The sequence below is a fragment of the Anabrus simplex genome, chromosome 1 (assembly GCF_040414725.1).
Source record: "Anabrus simplex isolate iqAnaSimp1 chromosome 1, ASM4041472v1, whole genome shotgun sequence".
Taxonomy (NCBI): Eukaryota; Metazoa; Arthropoda; class Insecta; order Orthoptera; family Tettigoniidae; genus Anabrus; species Anabrus simplex.
The window spans coordinates 135,184,208-135,200,094 of NC_090265.1; the positions used below are offsets into that span (position 1 = coordinate 135,184,208).

Below are 15,887 nucleotides of genomic sequence, written 5' to 3' on the forward strand. Positions count from 1 at the left end.
CGGTCGTTCACCTAGTTTTTTCTTAAATTATTTCAAAGAACTTCGAAATTTACCGAACATTTCCATTGATATATTATTCCAGTTCAAGTTCATCTTCCTACAAATTAATATGTTCCCCAATTTGTCCTCTGGAATTGCCATTTTGGAACTTAATGCTCCAAACATGCGTTCTGAAATACATGTGGATTTCAATCGTCAGAGATTGATGCGCCAACTGAAAGAGAAGGAAAATCGAAGAATATTCGTGGTAGTCGAAGGCTATAACGGTTGCAAATACCAAATTATTACGGAACAAGTTTCCCTGGTTCACCCACTGCCGCGGTGCACGGTTCCGTGGTTTTAATGGTAAAACGGTATAATATTTACGTACCGTACTTTAAAATAGCAGTTTGTCACTGCAGGATTAGAAAAAATGTTTACCCTGCACCTGAGGAGGAACAACATGGATTTAGACCTCATAGATGAACTGCAGACCTCATTTTTGCCACCAGAATGTTCTATGAGAAATATTGGGAGAATGGTAAAACACTTATAACTATTTTATGGGCATCGAGAAAGCATATGATCGTGTACCACGCAGGTATATATGGGAATGTTTGAGTCATAAGAAAATGCCTGATGGTATCGTAGTACAAGTACAACGATTATATGATGAAAGCAAACGGTTGTGTACAGGTCCAGGATGGAAAGTCAGGCTGGTTCGAAACGAAAAGTGGAGTCCAGCAACGGTCTTTCTCCACTCTCTTCAGAATCATAATTGATAAAGTTTTAAAAGCGGTTAAAATAAAGGATTCAAAACTGATGGCCTGTCTTTTTCTGATGATGTATTGGTATGGGGTGAGACGAAATTGGAAATACAAGCCAGACTGAATCCTTTGCACGATGCTTTTACAACCACAGGTCTTAAAATCAGCAAAACCAAGACAGTTGGCTTTGTGATAAGTAGAAACTTTCCAACTGTTTATCTAAGAATTGGTAGTGTTCTGTCTACAGATAATACCATACATCAAGAGATTAGCAGCAGAATACAGAAAGCTTCCAGATTCTATCACACTGTATGTCAAATACTTTTGGACGAACCATTTCCGTTAGTTTTCAATATCAGCTTGTATAGAATATATCTAGTGCCTACATTGACGTGTGGTCTGGAAGCAGCAATACTCACTGGGCCAACAAAGAGTCGTCTTCGGGCAACAGAAATGTTCTTCCGCTTTTATCTACAAAATATATTTATAGACTCGCTGAAAAAGAAAATGTCTGGTAACAAAGTTATACCTGAAGAAAATTGGCCGTAGGCTGTCACTGTTGTAACGACCGCGGTGTTCTGAGGGTTTCGTAGATTTATTAGAAACAAGACAAATATTATGTGGATAATAAATGTCATCACGACAGCTAACCTCCAACTGAGCGCGCGAGTTTTTTTTGGGGGGGGGGGAGAAGCCCGCTCCCGCCGCGTGGCAATCAACTCAATCTACATTGCCTCTGACATGCTATTCATTTCTGAGCAGAAAAGAGATAGCAGGGAAGAGTGGGAAGTAATAAAAGGAGTATCTGCCTATTTCCATGTCAAACGTGCTACCAAGACCAGAGTTTGTGTTGGGTATTTGGTGTTGAAAGGTGTTGTGGTGAGTCAACACTGCACCATCTTACAACAGAGTATGCGTGTGACGTCACATATTTAGTATAAATTTCGCCTTACCTTGAAGAAATATTCCATGAAAACTACGTCTCATATTTTCAATTTTTGTTTGTAACAAGTAGCCTCTTTTTTTATCTGCCAATTGAGATATTAAACATAATCGTAAGTTGAATACTCTAGCCGATATACGCGTTCCATACAAACACTAACAGCGTCTTAAAATGTTCCTTTCCATGTACCCGTTGTCGAGGAACAAGTCTACGTCAAAACAAAAATGGATACAATAAGGAATATGGATATCCCACATCAGCGTGGACTGGAAAGAAGCCTACTGGAGACCCTACACCTGAAGATATTGCAATGGTATGGTCACATGAAAAGGACTCCTCGAGCATACTTCAGTCGCAGTGTTCCTGGGAAGAGACCAAGAGGAAGACCTCGTGATGTTTGGGAAAAGCAGATTTTCAAGGATCTTCAAATTAGAGATGTAAACTGGCATCGCTTATATGAACACCACCTGTGGATAGACAGGACAAACTGGAGGAGGCTCGTACGTAACCGCACCCGGCTTGCTGAAGATAATTATGATCATGATAAGATGTAAATAGAGCGTGGTGTATCGGAAGCATGGATTGCAATGAAACATGGTAGAATGATCAAATAAGACATCAAAACATCGCTGCACGCCTGCCATTGTTTCATAGACATGTCAAAATCAGTGATTCTGATAATGAATTCGGCAATTTCTTTGTTTGTGCTAATGAAAGATTTCATTAAATAGCATGCACGTTTATAAATAGATACCAAGATCCCATATTACATAATACTTTAGCTTCCATTATAAACCATACAAACATAATTATATTGATATATTTACATGTTAGTAAAATTTTACTAGAGTGTGAAATTCTAATAAAATTGTCTAAATCTTTAAAATAAAACTGTCGGTATATTTGTACAATGCTCATATTACCGTAAGCTAATTGCTCCAAGCTGTTAAACCAGTTTTCAGGAACTAATTATAACACTATCGTTAATTTTACAGAATAATTTATAATTCTCATTGAATTTAGGATTATTAATTGATAATCCGTCAAGTTTCATTGAAATCTGTCTGGTACAATCCGCAACAGATCCTTTGTTAGACGGATTAGAATGATAAGAGAATTCAGCTGAGTGCAGATCTAACATGTCCACCAGGATTCTTTCAAATGCCCGCTTGAACGACATGATATGATCTGAATTCCCTTTCGGCCAGGATAGAACTTCAGGTTTTGCGCACAAGAAGCTTACACGCTGACCACCGGTCACCGGCACCTGTTTCTACGGTGCATACATGAATTCTGAATGAGATACAATCTGTTAATTTTCAACAGTCAATAACATTTCGATGGCTTACTTCTAAAACCTCGTATCTCACACAATGATCTCCCCATCTTTTATTTCCTTTAAGACTGGTTCCGCCTGCTAGCTACATATGGATATGCACTCCAGGTGCACAATTTTCGTTGTGTTCATTTTCCTATGCCAATGTGTAAAAGAAACTGAACCTTAAATGCATTGTACTGTAGGAGAGCGTAAATTTACCAGGCAAACATCATCCCTACAATACGGTGTGCTAAGGTTCATTTCGTTTACACATTAGCATAGAAAAATGATCACAACGAAAATTATTCTCATGGACTGCATATAAATATGTGGCTGGAGGGCGTGACCAATCTTAAGGAATATAATGGGTAGGAAGAGCATTGGGGCATACGAGGTTCTAGAAGTAAGCCACTGATTTGTTCTGTTTTTAATATTGATTATTTTATTTAAATCAAGTAGCAATATATGATTATCTCAATAGCTTGCCAATTGCAATAATTGATTTTTAGATTTGATTTTTGGTCGGTAATTCTGGACATGCCTTGTATGTCTTTTCCCTGCAAGAGTACATTCAGCTTAAACACTTCAATTTACCTTACTTATTTCTGGAATCACCAGAGGCACCCTGGTTTATTTTAGATTTGGCCAGAGCCGTCGGTAGTGGAACTTAAGTCATAACAACAGAAAGTCAACAGCTGTGGATTGAATAATTTCGTTATATTAATAATATTATGAAACAAAATACCTGCCATTGAAAAACAGGCCTCACCATAGCTGGCTTTCCTTAAAAGCAGGTCTGAATATAATCCTGTGGTCAGCACGATGGATTGCACCAGTCTTCGACACCTGATGATGGAAAGGAGAAAATGCCTTAAAGAGGAACACAACGGATACGGAACGAGGAACAGTCTTCATTCGAAAATAATCGCATGGGGCTGTATCGCGAGTTATCACGTCGAATACTTAACGGCCTGACAGGTATTGATGATGATGATGATGATGATGATGCTTGTTGCTTAAAGGGGCCTAACATCTAGGTCATCGGCCCCTAATGATACGAAATGAGACGGAATGTAATCACAAATTAAAAGTCCAAAATTCTCCACTGACCAGAATTCAAAACGTGAGGACGAAGAATGAATGGATGGATATGAATTTAAAACAATCAGTGGATCCGACCCGCAGTGCCTCACATTCACAGAAACTGATGTTGAACAGTAGTATTACTGACCCAGGGACTGCTTCCAAAGCACAATACTGAATCGATGATGCTTGCAGTCTAAAGAGGTCCTAAATCAAAGTCATCGCCCCCTCATAATGGTATTTATCGCTAGGAAAGTAGAACTATGGTATTTGTCATGGTGCGGTACTAACCAAAAGTAACGTAGACTCACAGTATTCCACCCATTATGGTACTACTCACAGGTAATGAAATTCGAACATGTAATACAGACCTACGCTGTTTCGCACATAGCGCCGCCATTTACAGGCTACGCAAACCTATGGTGTTCATCACGAAAGTGTACTAACCACAGGGACTCGTAATATCCCGTGGTGTTCCTCATATAGTGGGTACTAATCATAGGCAAGCCAGAACCATGGTGTCACTCACCCATGGTGTCGCTCATATAGTGGTACTAATCACAGGTACTGTAAAAGCCGACAGAGCACTCTAAGTGCGGGCTGACCACACGGTGCTCCTGCGTGTTACTAATCACAAACCTATTGCGTACCTAACATAGTGGTACTACGCGCAAGTAAAAGCGACCCATGGTATTCCCCGCGTGGTGGTACTAATCACAAGTAGTTTCATGGTTCTAATACAATAATCTCTTGGTCACCCATTTTAGGCGCCTCTGACGACAGGCAGGGGATACCGTGGGTGAATTCTTCGTCTGCGTCCCCCACCCACAGGGGGTTGTGTGTTTGGTCCGCGAGAGCTATTTTATTTCGCAAGCCGGTTAGGACTCCCGTATCCGTCACCTGGGACGCGCCACATTGAAGTATTACCTCCAGCCCCGCTACGCCAGCGTAGTAGGTTCGTGGCTGACAGGTATTGTCGAAATAAAGTAGCCTATCTAGTCGGTGTGAGTATATTGTTGACATTTAATTTTAAATAAATGTACACACATTCAAGATGAATTCGATGTACTGTAGTATTATGAGAAGTAAATTCATATCGTCACAGTTAATCTAAAACCTCGTCTCCAGAAATGTAAATTGTATTGAAAGAATAAAAATATTCAACGTAAATTTTCGTTAATAATGAGGAAAAACTAATAAATCATCATCATCATCATCTGTTTATCCTCCAGGTTCGGTTTTTCCCTCGGACTTAGCGAGAGTTCCCACCTCTACCGCCTCAAGCGCAGTGTCCTGGAGCTTCAGACTCTTGGTTGGGGGATACAACTGGGGAGTATGACCAATACCTCGCCCAGGCGGCCTCACCTGCTATGCTGAACAGGGGCCTTGTGGAGGGATGGGAAGATTGGAAGGGATAGGAAGCGGCCGTGACCTTAAGTGAGGTACCATCCCGGCATTCGCCTGGAAGAGAAGTGGGAAACCACGGAAAACCACTTCCAGGATGGCTGAGGGGTGAATCGAACCCACCTCTACTCAGTTGACCTCCCGAGGCTGAGTGGACCCCGTTCCAGCCCTCGTACCACTTTTCAAATTTCGTGGCAGAGCCGGGAATCGAACCCGGGCCTCCAGGGGTGGCAGCTAATCACGCTAACCACTACACCACAGAGGCGGACAATAAATTTCATAATAATTATTTTTCTTTCCCGACCTCTTTTTCATTATTTGAGGTTGGCACTGTGTCGATTAAGTCCATTTTACGGCCGCATGCCCTTCCTGACACAGGCCCTATGTGGAGGGATGTTTTCAGTACTGCATATTTCTGGTGGTATGATGTGTTGTATGAGAAGTGTATTAAGACGAATACAAACACCAAGTCTCTGAACCATAGGGATTAACTACACGTTGTTAAGATCTTTGGCGCGAGCGGGAATCGAACCCGGGCCCTTTCCCATCCCATCGTCGCCGTAAGACTTATTTGTGTCGGTGCGGAGTAAACAAATTGTAATATATATATACAGGATGAAGCGAAATTCGCGCACTCGGGCGTCGCAGCGCGACTCCTCACATGCCAGCAATAAAAAAAATGTCTCTCACAAAAGTTCGTCCTGGGAGTATATCCGGCAGAAAATGAACGTTGAAGAGCGGCAATCTGGCCACACTGTAACCACATGTAGGGTATCTATCTGTGTCAGCACGTCGTAGCCGTGCGGTACGGTTGGTGCAGTGGGCAGAATTTTGGGTTAACATGCAGGAAGTCGAGGGTTCGATCCTGGGTTGAGGCGCACTTTTTTATTTGTTAATTTCCATCGGACATTACGTACTATAATACAGTGAGACACCGTTTCTTGGTTCACATGTATCCTACTTCACAAAATTTAGTAGCGCTGAACACGTTGTAACGCATCTAGTAGATGAAGTGTTGCGAATAAATTCAAGTCCACAAAATGGAAAGGGCGTCTTTCAAAGCTGACCAATGAAAACGAATGTTCGTCCATTTCTAGGATCGTAGTAATTAAGTGCAAATGGTTTCTAGAGGAACCGCTGCAATCGCTGTTGACGATTAAGATGCCAGATACCATACCACCTGGACTGCACTTACGTAATAAGAAACATACGCCTCAACCCAGAATCGACCCGTCGACCTCCTGCATGCTAACACAAAACTAAATCCACTGCACCACCTGCACAGCACGACCAACGTGTGCTGACAGAGGTAGTTACCATACATGTGGTTACAGTGTTGCCAGATTACCACGCTTCAACGTCCTTTTCCTCCCGGATATACTTGCAGGACTAACTTTTGTGAGATACATTTTTTTATTGCTGGCATGTGAGGAGTCGCGCTGCGACGCCGGAGTGCGCGAATTTCGCTTCACCTTTTATATATAATGTCCAAGTCATGAATTTACTAGGTTTTGTCTTAACACATTAACACTTAGAATCTCGTATATCCGTCACCAGGTCTCTGATTAACAGAAATATGCGCTTTGCAGTATGTGTGCCTTTGAATTTTATCGTCAGCACGACAATCGGAATGTATTGCATCATCAGGTTCCATAGACATATGAGGATCAATATTTTTCATTGCCTTCTCAAAACATCTATTTCGATGGCTCTGGAGTTGCGAGGTTTTGCGATAACAACGACGATGTATAGCAAGAAATCGACGTCAATATTTTCCAATAGGCAGATAATCTAGATTGAAATGCATTCCCATGAAGATTAGAGTGCGTAAGTCATCATCATCATCATCTGTTTACCCTCCAGGTTCGGTTTTTCCCTCGGACTTAGCGAGGGACCCCACCTCTACCGCCTCAAGGGCAGTGTCCTGGAGCTTCAGACTCTTGGTCGGGGATACAACTGGGGAGTATGACCAGTACCTTGCCCAGGCGGCATATATAATTATATATGCTGAACAGGGGCCTTGTGGAGGGATGGGAAGATTGGAAGGGATAGGCAAGGAAGAGGGAAGGAAGCGGCCGTGGCCTTAAGTTAGGTACCATCCCGACATTCGCCTGGAGGAGAAGTGGGAAACCACGGAAAACCACTTCCAGGATGGCTGAGGTTGGAATCGAACCCACCTCTACTCAGTTGACCTCCCGAGGCTGAGTGGACCCCGTTCCAGCCCTCGTACCACTTTTCAAATTTCGTTGCAGAGCGGGGAATCGAACCCGGGCCTGCGGGGGTGGCAGCTAATCACGCTAACCACTACACCACAGAGGCGGACGAGTGCGTAAGTTCAAGCCTTTATATCCCCTTGAATGTGTTTTACAAACATTTTCAAGCCATTCATTGTCCATACGTCGCGATATTTGGCGAAAGGAAATTTTCGCACTTCTTTGCACCAATTTTCACAAATATTCACTATTTGAATTTTTCTCGTCGCATATTTTTAGAAATCACTGAGACAAATCAAGTGACACCTTACACGACGTGGTATCACCCCAGATCCCGGAACCACACCAAATGTTAGCGACACGGCGATTTTTGTACCTTAATACGATGGCGCTATTACAACATCTCATGATGTCGGACCTGGGCCAGACCTTTACAGTGAGATATTGAGCACTGTCATTACACGTGTTGTCTAGAAATATTGTAATTTCGATGATAAAACTTCTACGGCCACCCACGCATGCTTTTGAAGCTATTGAACGAAGGAGTGTAAGATGAAGGGAAGGCTCGTACAAGGCTGGGAGGTAAATGTTTCCCTTGGCACAAGCCTATACCGTAGTGATAGGAAGAGTTCAAGGAGAATATGAATTCCGTCCTTGAGGAATAATTATAATTTTCGGAATGAGTGACCGATTGAGGTAGGGTAGGGTTTATTTACTGTTTTATCTTCAGTCTGCCGAAAATAGTTTTGAATAAATAAATTTATAACCTACCTGAAAAAGAAAACAGATGGTGAACAGAATTATATATGAAAATGGAATAATTAAAATAGAATGATATGTTTCGGTCTTGAAAGAACATCATCAGAATCAATCAAAATCACATTTAAATATATTTAGAAATGTATAAATACTTTTGTTTAATTCTGTTTAAAACCTTAAAACTTGATATTGAGAACTTACTTTAGTGAAGACCTCACTTCTCTCCGCTCTACCATAGAATGCAAGTTGTTGCAATACCGGTACTCCGTCGTGGGCGTGAGTCTGTGAGTTATAAATCGTACAAAACTGAAAAGAGATGGCTTCAGATATAAAAAAAGAGAAAAAACGAGTGAGGTAGCCACAATCTTCTCAAATGGCCGCAGCACGAATCACGGCCAACGTATATAATTTTTGAATGAAAATTCATACCCCTCAGGTTCAGATTCCACATGAAACTTTAGATCCTTTGGCTATGAATATGATATAAACAGTAACGTAAACCTACTACATGGTTTAATAAGTAATGTACACTCATGTTTTTCTCATTGGAGGCTTGTTTATTTGCTATAGGGAATATACCATGCTATTCCCCAATGCATTACCCACAAATGCCTTTTATTTGGCACAGTCTCCGTTCAAATCTATGGCATTCCTCCACCGAGATGTAAGAACCTGTGTAGCGCTGCGGTACCATACAGCTGGTTTCCTTCTCACAAAGCCCCGTCCGGACTTTGCCAGTGACCTCCTCACTTCAACGGAGTGCATATTTAAGCCGACCAAACAAATAAAAGTCAGATGGTGCTCGATCTGGGCTACAGAGTGGATGAGAAAGAATAGGCCACCCAAGTTTTGCGATTGCTTCTGTGTTTCCTTGCGTTCTCACGTTGAGAAGAAGAGATTATATAAAAGCCGAGATGAAGACATAGTTTTGCTAGAAGTGATGGTACAGATTCGCTCTGAGCTGAACATTCCCACCATTTTATTCCTAAAATATTACATAATGTACTGTATATACAATTGGGAAACATATTTGGGTTTTCAAGGTATAATAGAGTAAGATACTTGTATTTTCGTATTCTACAATCAAATGTATCAACTATGAAGATTCCTTCTTAAGACAGCAATTACCATATTCGGCACAACAACCTTTACTCTTCGGAGTTCTTCAGCCGATCTGTTGATAAATCACTCTTTTATCTTTCGGATTCTCATCAGAGGGATCACAATATACAGGGTGTCCTTGAAAAAGGTTCCAATATTTGCAGAGGAGGCAGCACGCAACAAACGAAGGAAAACAGGTCTTATAACCATCGATCGCAAACCCAATATCTTCGGAGTTATGGTTCGTTATAACTATGATCACTATGTCTTTGATCTACTCTTCACAACATGTGTTCGATGTGGCCGCCATCTACTGCAGTGCAACCTTCCACCCTAGGTCACGCATTCGTTGGAACAGCCCTGGCTGTTGCCGGATTGAATCGCAGGCATTGAACACACGTTCGATACAGCAGACACTATGGTCTTTACATGTTTTCAAAGTCAAAGATATAAAGGGTTAAGGTCAGGCAAACGGGAAGGCCACAATGTTGGCCCTTCTCGACCAATTCATCGCTCATGGAAGACCCGTGCTAGGTGTCGCCTAACCCTACGATGAAAATGGGCCTGTGACCCATCATAATAAGACCATAACACAACATGCTAGTAGGTTTACGACCAATGTTTAGGTCCGTTTTTTTATTACATAGACCCTCCTTAAATTATTGGAACGATGTGATCGTTGATAGTAGTGGTAGCGGACCATAACTCTAAAGATACTGGGTTTGTGACCAATGTTTTTAGGACTTCTTTTCCTTCATTTGTTGCGTGATGCCTCTTCTGTAAATTTTGGAACCCTTTTCAAGGACACCTGTATAATATAGGAATGAGTAAAATCAGTGTATTTAGAGAACATGAATATATTTTCACAGCTGTACAGACAATGACAATAATGTTTTCAACAATAGTATATGGTAGATGAGAAATAGCGTAAATGATCTTACAATTATTACTTGGGCTCATTGACAGTGATAATTAGCTTCGTACATAAACTCCTGTAATAATAATAATAATAATAATAATAATAATAATAATAATAATAATAATAATAATAATAATACTAATAATAATAATAATGCACGAATTTAATGTAATATTGGTGAAATTATTAAGGATCATTAGGCATACTGGAATGAAAACACTGATTTAAAGCGTTCTTAATATAAGGTACAATACGGACAATATCTAGAAGTACCATTTTACTTCTCAAATAATAATTCCACTGAGGAGTGGAAGGAGATTTTGTGTTGTTTCACCACTGTCAGTGTCAGTAATGGAAGTCATTGCACTCGGAGGCGGATGAAGCACATATACAATGAACATATCACTCATTGCACACATCTAAAACAAAGACTAGATAAATTGGTATACTATTAAACAGAAACTATCGATTCAGTTCAAGTTCGACATTGTTCCTATACGAACTAGCATTCTTCAGCAGTTAGACAGAGCCGTGCTATCCTTATTTCCACTGACTGTAATCTAAATCTTATTCGGCGGAACCATATTGGAAATAATAATGGAAAACAATAGTCTGCTACACTTCTCTGTCCCACAGCAGAAATCCTGGTTTAAGAATTCGATTTCATCTGAAGACTTCAATCTGATTTTACTGCATCAGTTATCGAGTTGAACAGCAAAGGAACGCGGTAAGGAACACATATCCTAGTATTTCCTTTGCAAGATACTTCACTGTCTAAGAGGATCTGCGCTAAGTCCATTTCATGTACTTCTCACTGCGATGATCTACGTCAGTTTGCTTATCACTGGGCGCTCCTGAATTCGTGATTTCCAGTTTCCCATTATCTCTCAGCAAAACGAACACCACACTGGAAAAGAAAACCACACAACATTTATTAATATGACCCCCAAAAAGAAGCAATATATTTAATAGCACTCTCTATGATAAAAAAAACACTAACAAGTTACCAAACAACGAAAAATTCCCCACAGGTCTGATATCTTGGGAAACGTGCTTAGAAATCGCGGGCTTTGACTAAATCTATAACTAGTTCACGTATTATGTGCTAGACTCTTCTGATATCTGTTTTATCCATATTCTCCCAGTCAACTATTACTTCAATTTGTCTTCATAGTATCAAGTTTGTGACTCGTACGAAGTCTTCCATTTTCTTTCTGTCATCGACAGTCTCACTCATCATGAAGTTAGAACACCCTTCACCCACACCCTTCCTCCTCGTAAGTTAATATTATGAAAGGTAGATAATAATCTTCTTGAGTTACCTTTTAAGCGATTCATACACTTGCAGTATTACATTATTACTGACACTAGTAGGGAAATACTAACGAAATGATGCAGGGCTTCTTCTTCTTCTTTTTCTTCTTCTTCTTCTTCTTCATGGGGTGTCTATCCGATTCATACGTTGGCGATCAGCATGGTACCGGTAACCCATCCTCTAACTGTAACTGATCTGAAAAGTCCCTCCAAATTTGTACTGAACCATGTTCTCAAGATCTTCAGCCAAGACGTTCTTCTTCTTCCAGATACTCTATTTCCTTCTATCTTCCCCTGGAGAATCAATTTTAGCAAAGAATATATTTGCTTGTTCCTCATGACATGCCCTAAACACTCCAGATTACGAGATTTTACTGTCAAAAGAATCCTTTCTGCTTTCCTATTCTTTCCAGAACAGTGTCATTGCTGAAACGGTTTGTCCAAGAAATCCTGAGTATCCGACGAAACAGTAACAATAATCTTCCAGTTTCTCACTCGATGTATTATGTCAAGGTCCAGGACTCAACTTCATCCAATAGTAGGCTACTGGGAAGACTTAACATCTCAATAGTCTTCTTTTTTTTACAATGGAGGGATGGAGGATACCGACAAACATCTAGATTTCTTGAAGTAAAACTATTAGTATCGTTCTGGAGCGGGGAAAATCTGACAGTATTTTATCCTTGAGCATTCGTCAATATTATACTATTGTTAGTATTTCCGTCAGTTATCCAGAGATGTTGTATGGATTATGCATGATGGAAGACATGTGTGAAGAAGTTAGCGTGGAGGAAGAAGTAGAACATGTGAAGGAATGTAGTGTACGATGTAAGAAAGAACGTAAACTTTTACAAAGCTTTATTCAACTGTACGAAACTGTAGCTGAACTAGTCTTCAGAACCTTGTCCGGTTAACAGATATCCCAAAGTTAGTTCCAGCCATTTTTCAACTGAAGCACATCTTCATTGCCTTGTGTTACTTGCCGTTAGAAATTACGTTACCATATTCATAAGCATTCTGAAGTTGAATGTCCTCATCAACAAATAATTCCGGTCAACATTGGCATAGGTAAGCTGAATTTCTTGTACAAAATTTACTGTGGATATTTTTGTGCTTTAAAGCCTGTCTTTTATCCACCATTTATGGATTAATGTTCCGTAGCAAACAATAATATTAAAAGCCAATCAAACCTTTTTCTTATCATTCTTATAGGGTTCAGGCATAAGCAAAGGCAACTTCTTTCTTTTTCTTTTATCACGAACGAGAGATCTACCATAGAGGGGAATGAGGAGCGAAAGGTGCTATGGAATGTAGGAATAATGTTGAGTAGATTTTCCAAGAGTAGGCTATAAACTGTCAGCCATGAAATCCTTGTGCTACATGTTCATTCTCAGAGAGTACAGTAAACCCTCAGAGTAGTCCCGTGCGTTGTCCACAACACGTTGACACGATGCGGTAGACGTCGGACACCAGTCGCCTGCCTATGTGTAAATTTTTCATTCTCATGTTTCACAGCGTTGACAACGTCTCTCGTGTCCCAAACCGTCTCCCACGGAATGTTTCTTTCACTTTGGGGTGAGGTCAAAATCTCACGGAGACAAGTCCGGTGAGTATGGCGGGTGTTCCATTACTTGCCTCGTTACATCCATTCTGCACGGAGTCTGACTCACTACTGCTGTCCCATCGCCCTGTGCGTGGCATCTGTCCAACGCACCGCCATCTCGTGCTGTGTCCATGTACTGTGAGTGGCATGCAAATAAGAGGGGGGAAAACATAATTGCAATGACTTAAGCCCCAATCCTCGCATTTCATTACTAGAACATAACAATTCCTTATTTACTTCATTCTCTATTAATCTGCTTAACCTCCAGGGTTGGTTTTTCCCTCGGACTCAGCGAGGGATCCCACCTCTACCGCCTCAAGGGCAGTGTCCTGGAGCATGAGACATTGGGTCAGGGGATACAACTGAGGAGGATGACCAGTACCTCGCCCAGGCGGTCTCAACTGCTATGCTGAACAGGGGCCTTGCGGGGAGATGGGAAGATTGGAAGACAAGGAAGAGGAAAGGAAGCAGCCGTGGCCTTAAGTTAGCTACCATCACGGCATTTGCCTGGAGGAGAAGTGGGAAACCACGGAAAATCACTTTCAGGATGGCTGTTGTGGAACTCGCACCCGCCTCTACTCATTTGACCTTCCGAGGCTGAGTGGATCCCGTTGCAGCCCTCGTACCACTTTTCAAATTTCGTGGCAGAGCCTGGAATCGAACCCGGGCCTCCGGGGGTGGCAGCTAATCACACTAACCACTACACCACACAGGAGGACGAATACTTATTACTGGATTATATTATTATTTCATCAGCTAACCGTCTAGGGTTTGCTTTTCCCTCAGACTCAGCGACAGATCCCACCTCTACCGCCTCAAGGGCAGTGTCTTGGAGCGTGAGACATCTGGTCGGGAGATACAACTGGGAAGGAGGACTAATACCTCGTCCAGGTGGCCTCACCTGCTGTGTTTGAACAGGGACCTTGTGGGGAATGGGGAGATTGGAAGGGATAAGCAAGGAAGAGGGGAGGAAGCAGCCGTGGCCTTAAGTTACGTACCATCCCGACATATGCCTGGGGAAGAAGTGGAAAACCACTTTGAGGATGGCTGAGGTGGGAATTGAACACCCTTCTACTGAGTTGACCTCCCGAGGCTAAGTGAACCCCGTTCCAGTCCTCGTAACACTTTTCAAATTTCGTGGCAGACCCGGGAATTGAACCCTGGCCTCCGGGAGTGGCAGCTAATAATACTATCCACTACACCACAGAGGGGGACACTCGATTGCATACTTTCTAAATTTAAAGGGGCAGCTGGTTCATCCGATGGAATACGAATATAAGATTTGTATGGATAGTTATGCATGTATTAGTTGTATGTAAACAATGCAATATACAGATGGAGATTTACACTTGGGATACAGTGCAGTACAATCAAGTTTGGAGATGTCATGACACAAAATGCCATTAATTACCAAATTCTACTATAGGAGAAGCAAATGTTCGCGTTGTTATTGTTATTTGATATTCAAGCTAAAATTTTAGAGTACAATCTTCTGTGTTAACTACGGTAAAATACTTTAGAATTTGAGAAAATATTTATATTTATTCTCACAAAAACGTCCTATAAAAATGTAAAATTCAACAGAAATTATCAATAGATTAATTAAGATGGCACTCACCTAAAAGTCACTATAGAAGGCAGAGTAAGACCAGCACTCAACAGGTAGAACGCTCCGGGAAATACACTGAGTGTTTGTAGGTACACCGTATTGTACAGTGGGAATACCACGATAGGAACTAGAGCTTCCGTAAGACTCAAGATCGAGTTCACCTGACCTGGAACAGACAAAGCACGACAATATCAGAGCTTCTGACTTCATAAACTTAACTTATACTGCATTACCATAATTGTCCATAAATGGCAAAAGGTAAGAAATCTTGGTTTAATATTTGACGAACATCTGCCCTGGTCTACCCTAACTGTACATCCGTGAGAGGCTTCGGTTGGAAAATAATTATATTTGCAGAACTGACCACAAGTACAAAATTAGAAGGAATTTTAGCCGAAGCGATTGGGGTAAATTTTCATTCATTGGGAAGGGCGTGAAGGAGTGGAACAGTTTACCAGGGGTAGTGTTTGATCCTTTTCCAAAATCTGTACAGATATTCAAGAAGAGAATGAACAGCAACAGAGAAAATAAATGAAATGTTAGAGGGCATTCGACCAGTGCAGGATATTGTAAATAAAAAATGTGTGTGATTAAATTAATTCCATCCCCTGGTCTATGGAGTTTGGACAGCCCAAGTAAGGGACTGCCTGTAGGGGTGAAGTACAGTGGGGACTTCGAGGGCCCTGGGACCACTACGGTAGCTGTGAAGGCCCTTCAGGAACTCTGAAAAGTGGTGGCAAAAGGAGCTCTGGTTAAGACGCAGCAGGTCGTTATGCTACTTAGGTTCCAAAATTGGTAAAATATAAATATGTAAATAAGTTTGTAAGTACAGGAGATATTATAAGTATATTTTTTTAAACAATAAAAATTTATTA

At 41.2% G+C, this 15,887-nt stretch overlaps 1 protein-coding gene across 1 annotated transcript in view; it reads right to left on the reverse strand.

The window, feature by feature from the left end:
- Positions 1-10,586: 10,586 nt before the first annotated feature.
- The window catches only part of LOC136862947 (proton-coupled folate transporter), a 129,617-nt gene continuing 124,316 nt past the window's right edge, over positions 10,587-15,887 (reverse strand). The window contains exons 9-10 of the mRNA XM_068225204.1: positions 15,022-15,178; positions 10,587-11,393 (exon numbers count right to left, since the gene is read on the reverse strand). Coding sequence (XP_068081305.1) covers positions 11,276-11,393; positions 15,022-15,178 — 275 coding nt within the window. The 3' untranslated portion in view covers positions 10,587-11,275. The remainder of the gene's footprint in view (positions 11,394-15,021; positions 15,179-15,887) is intronic.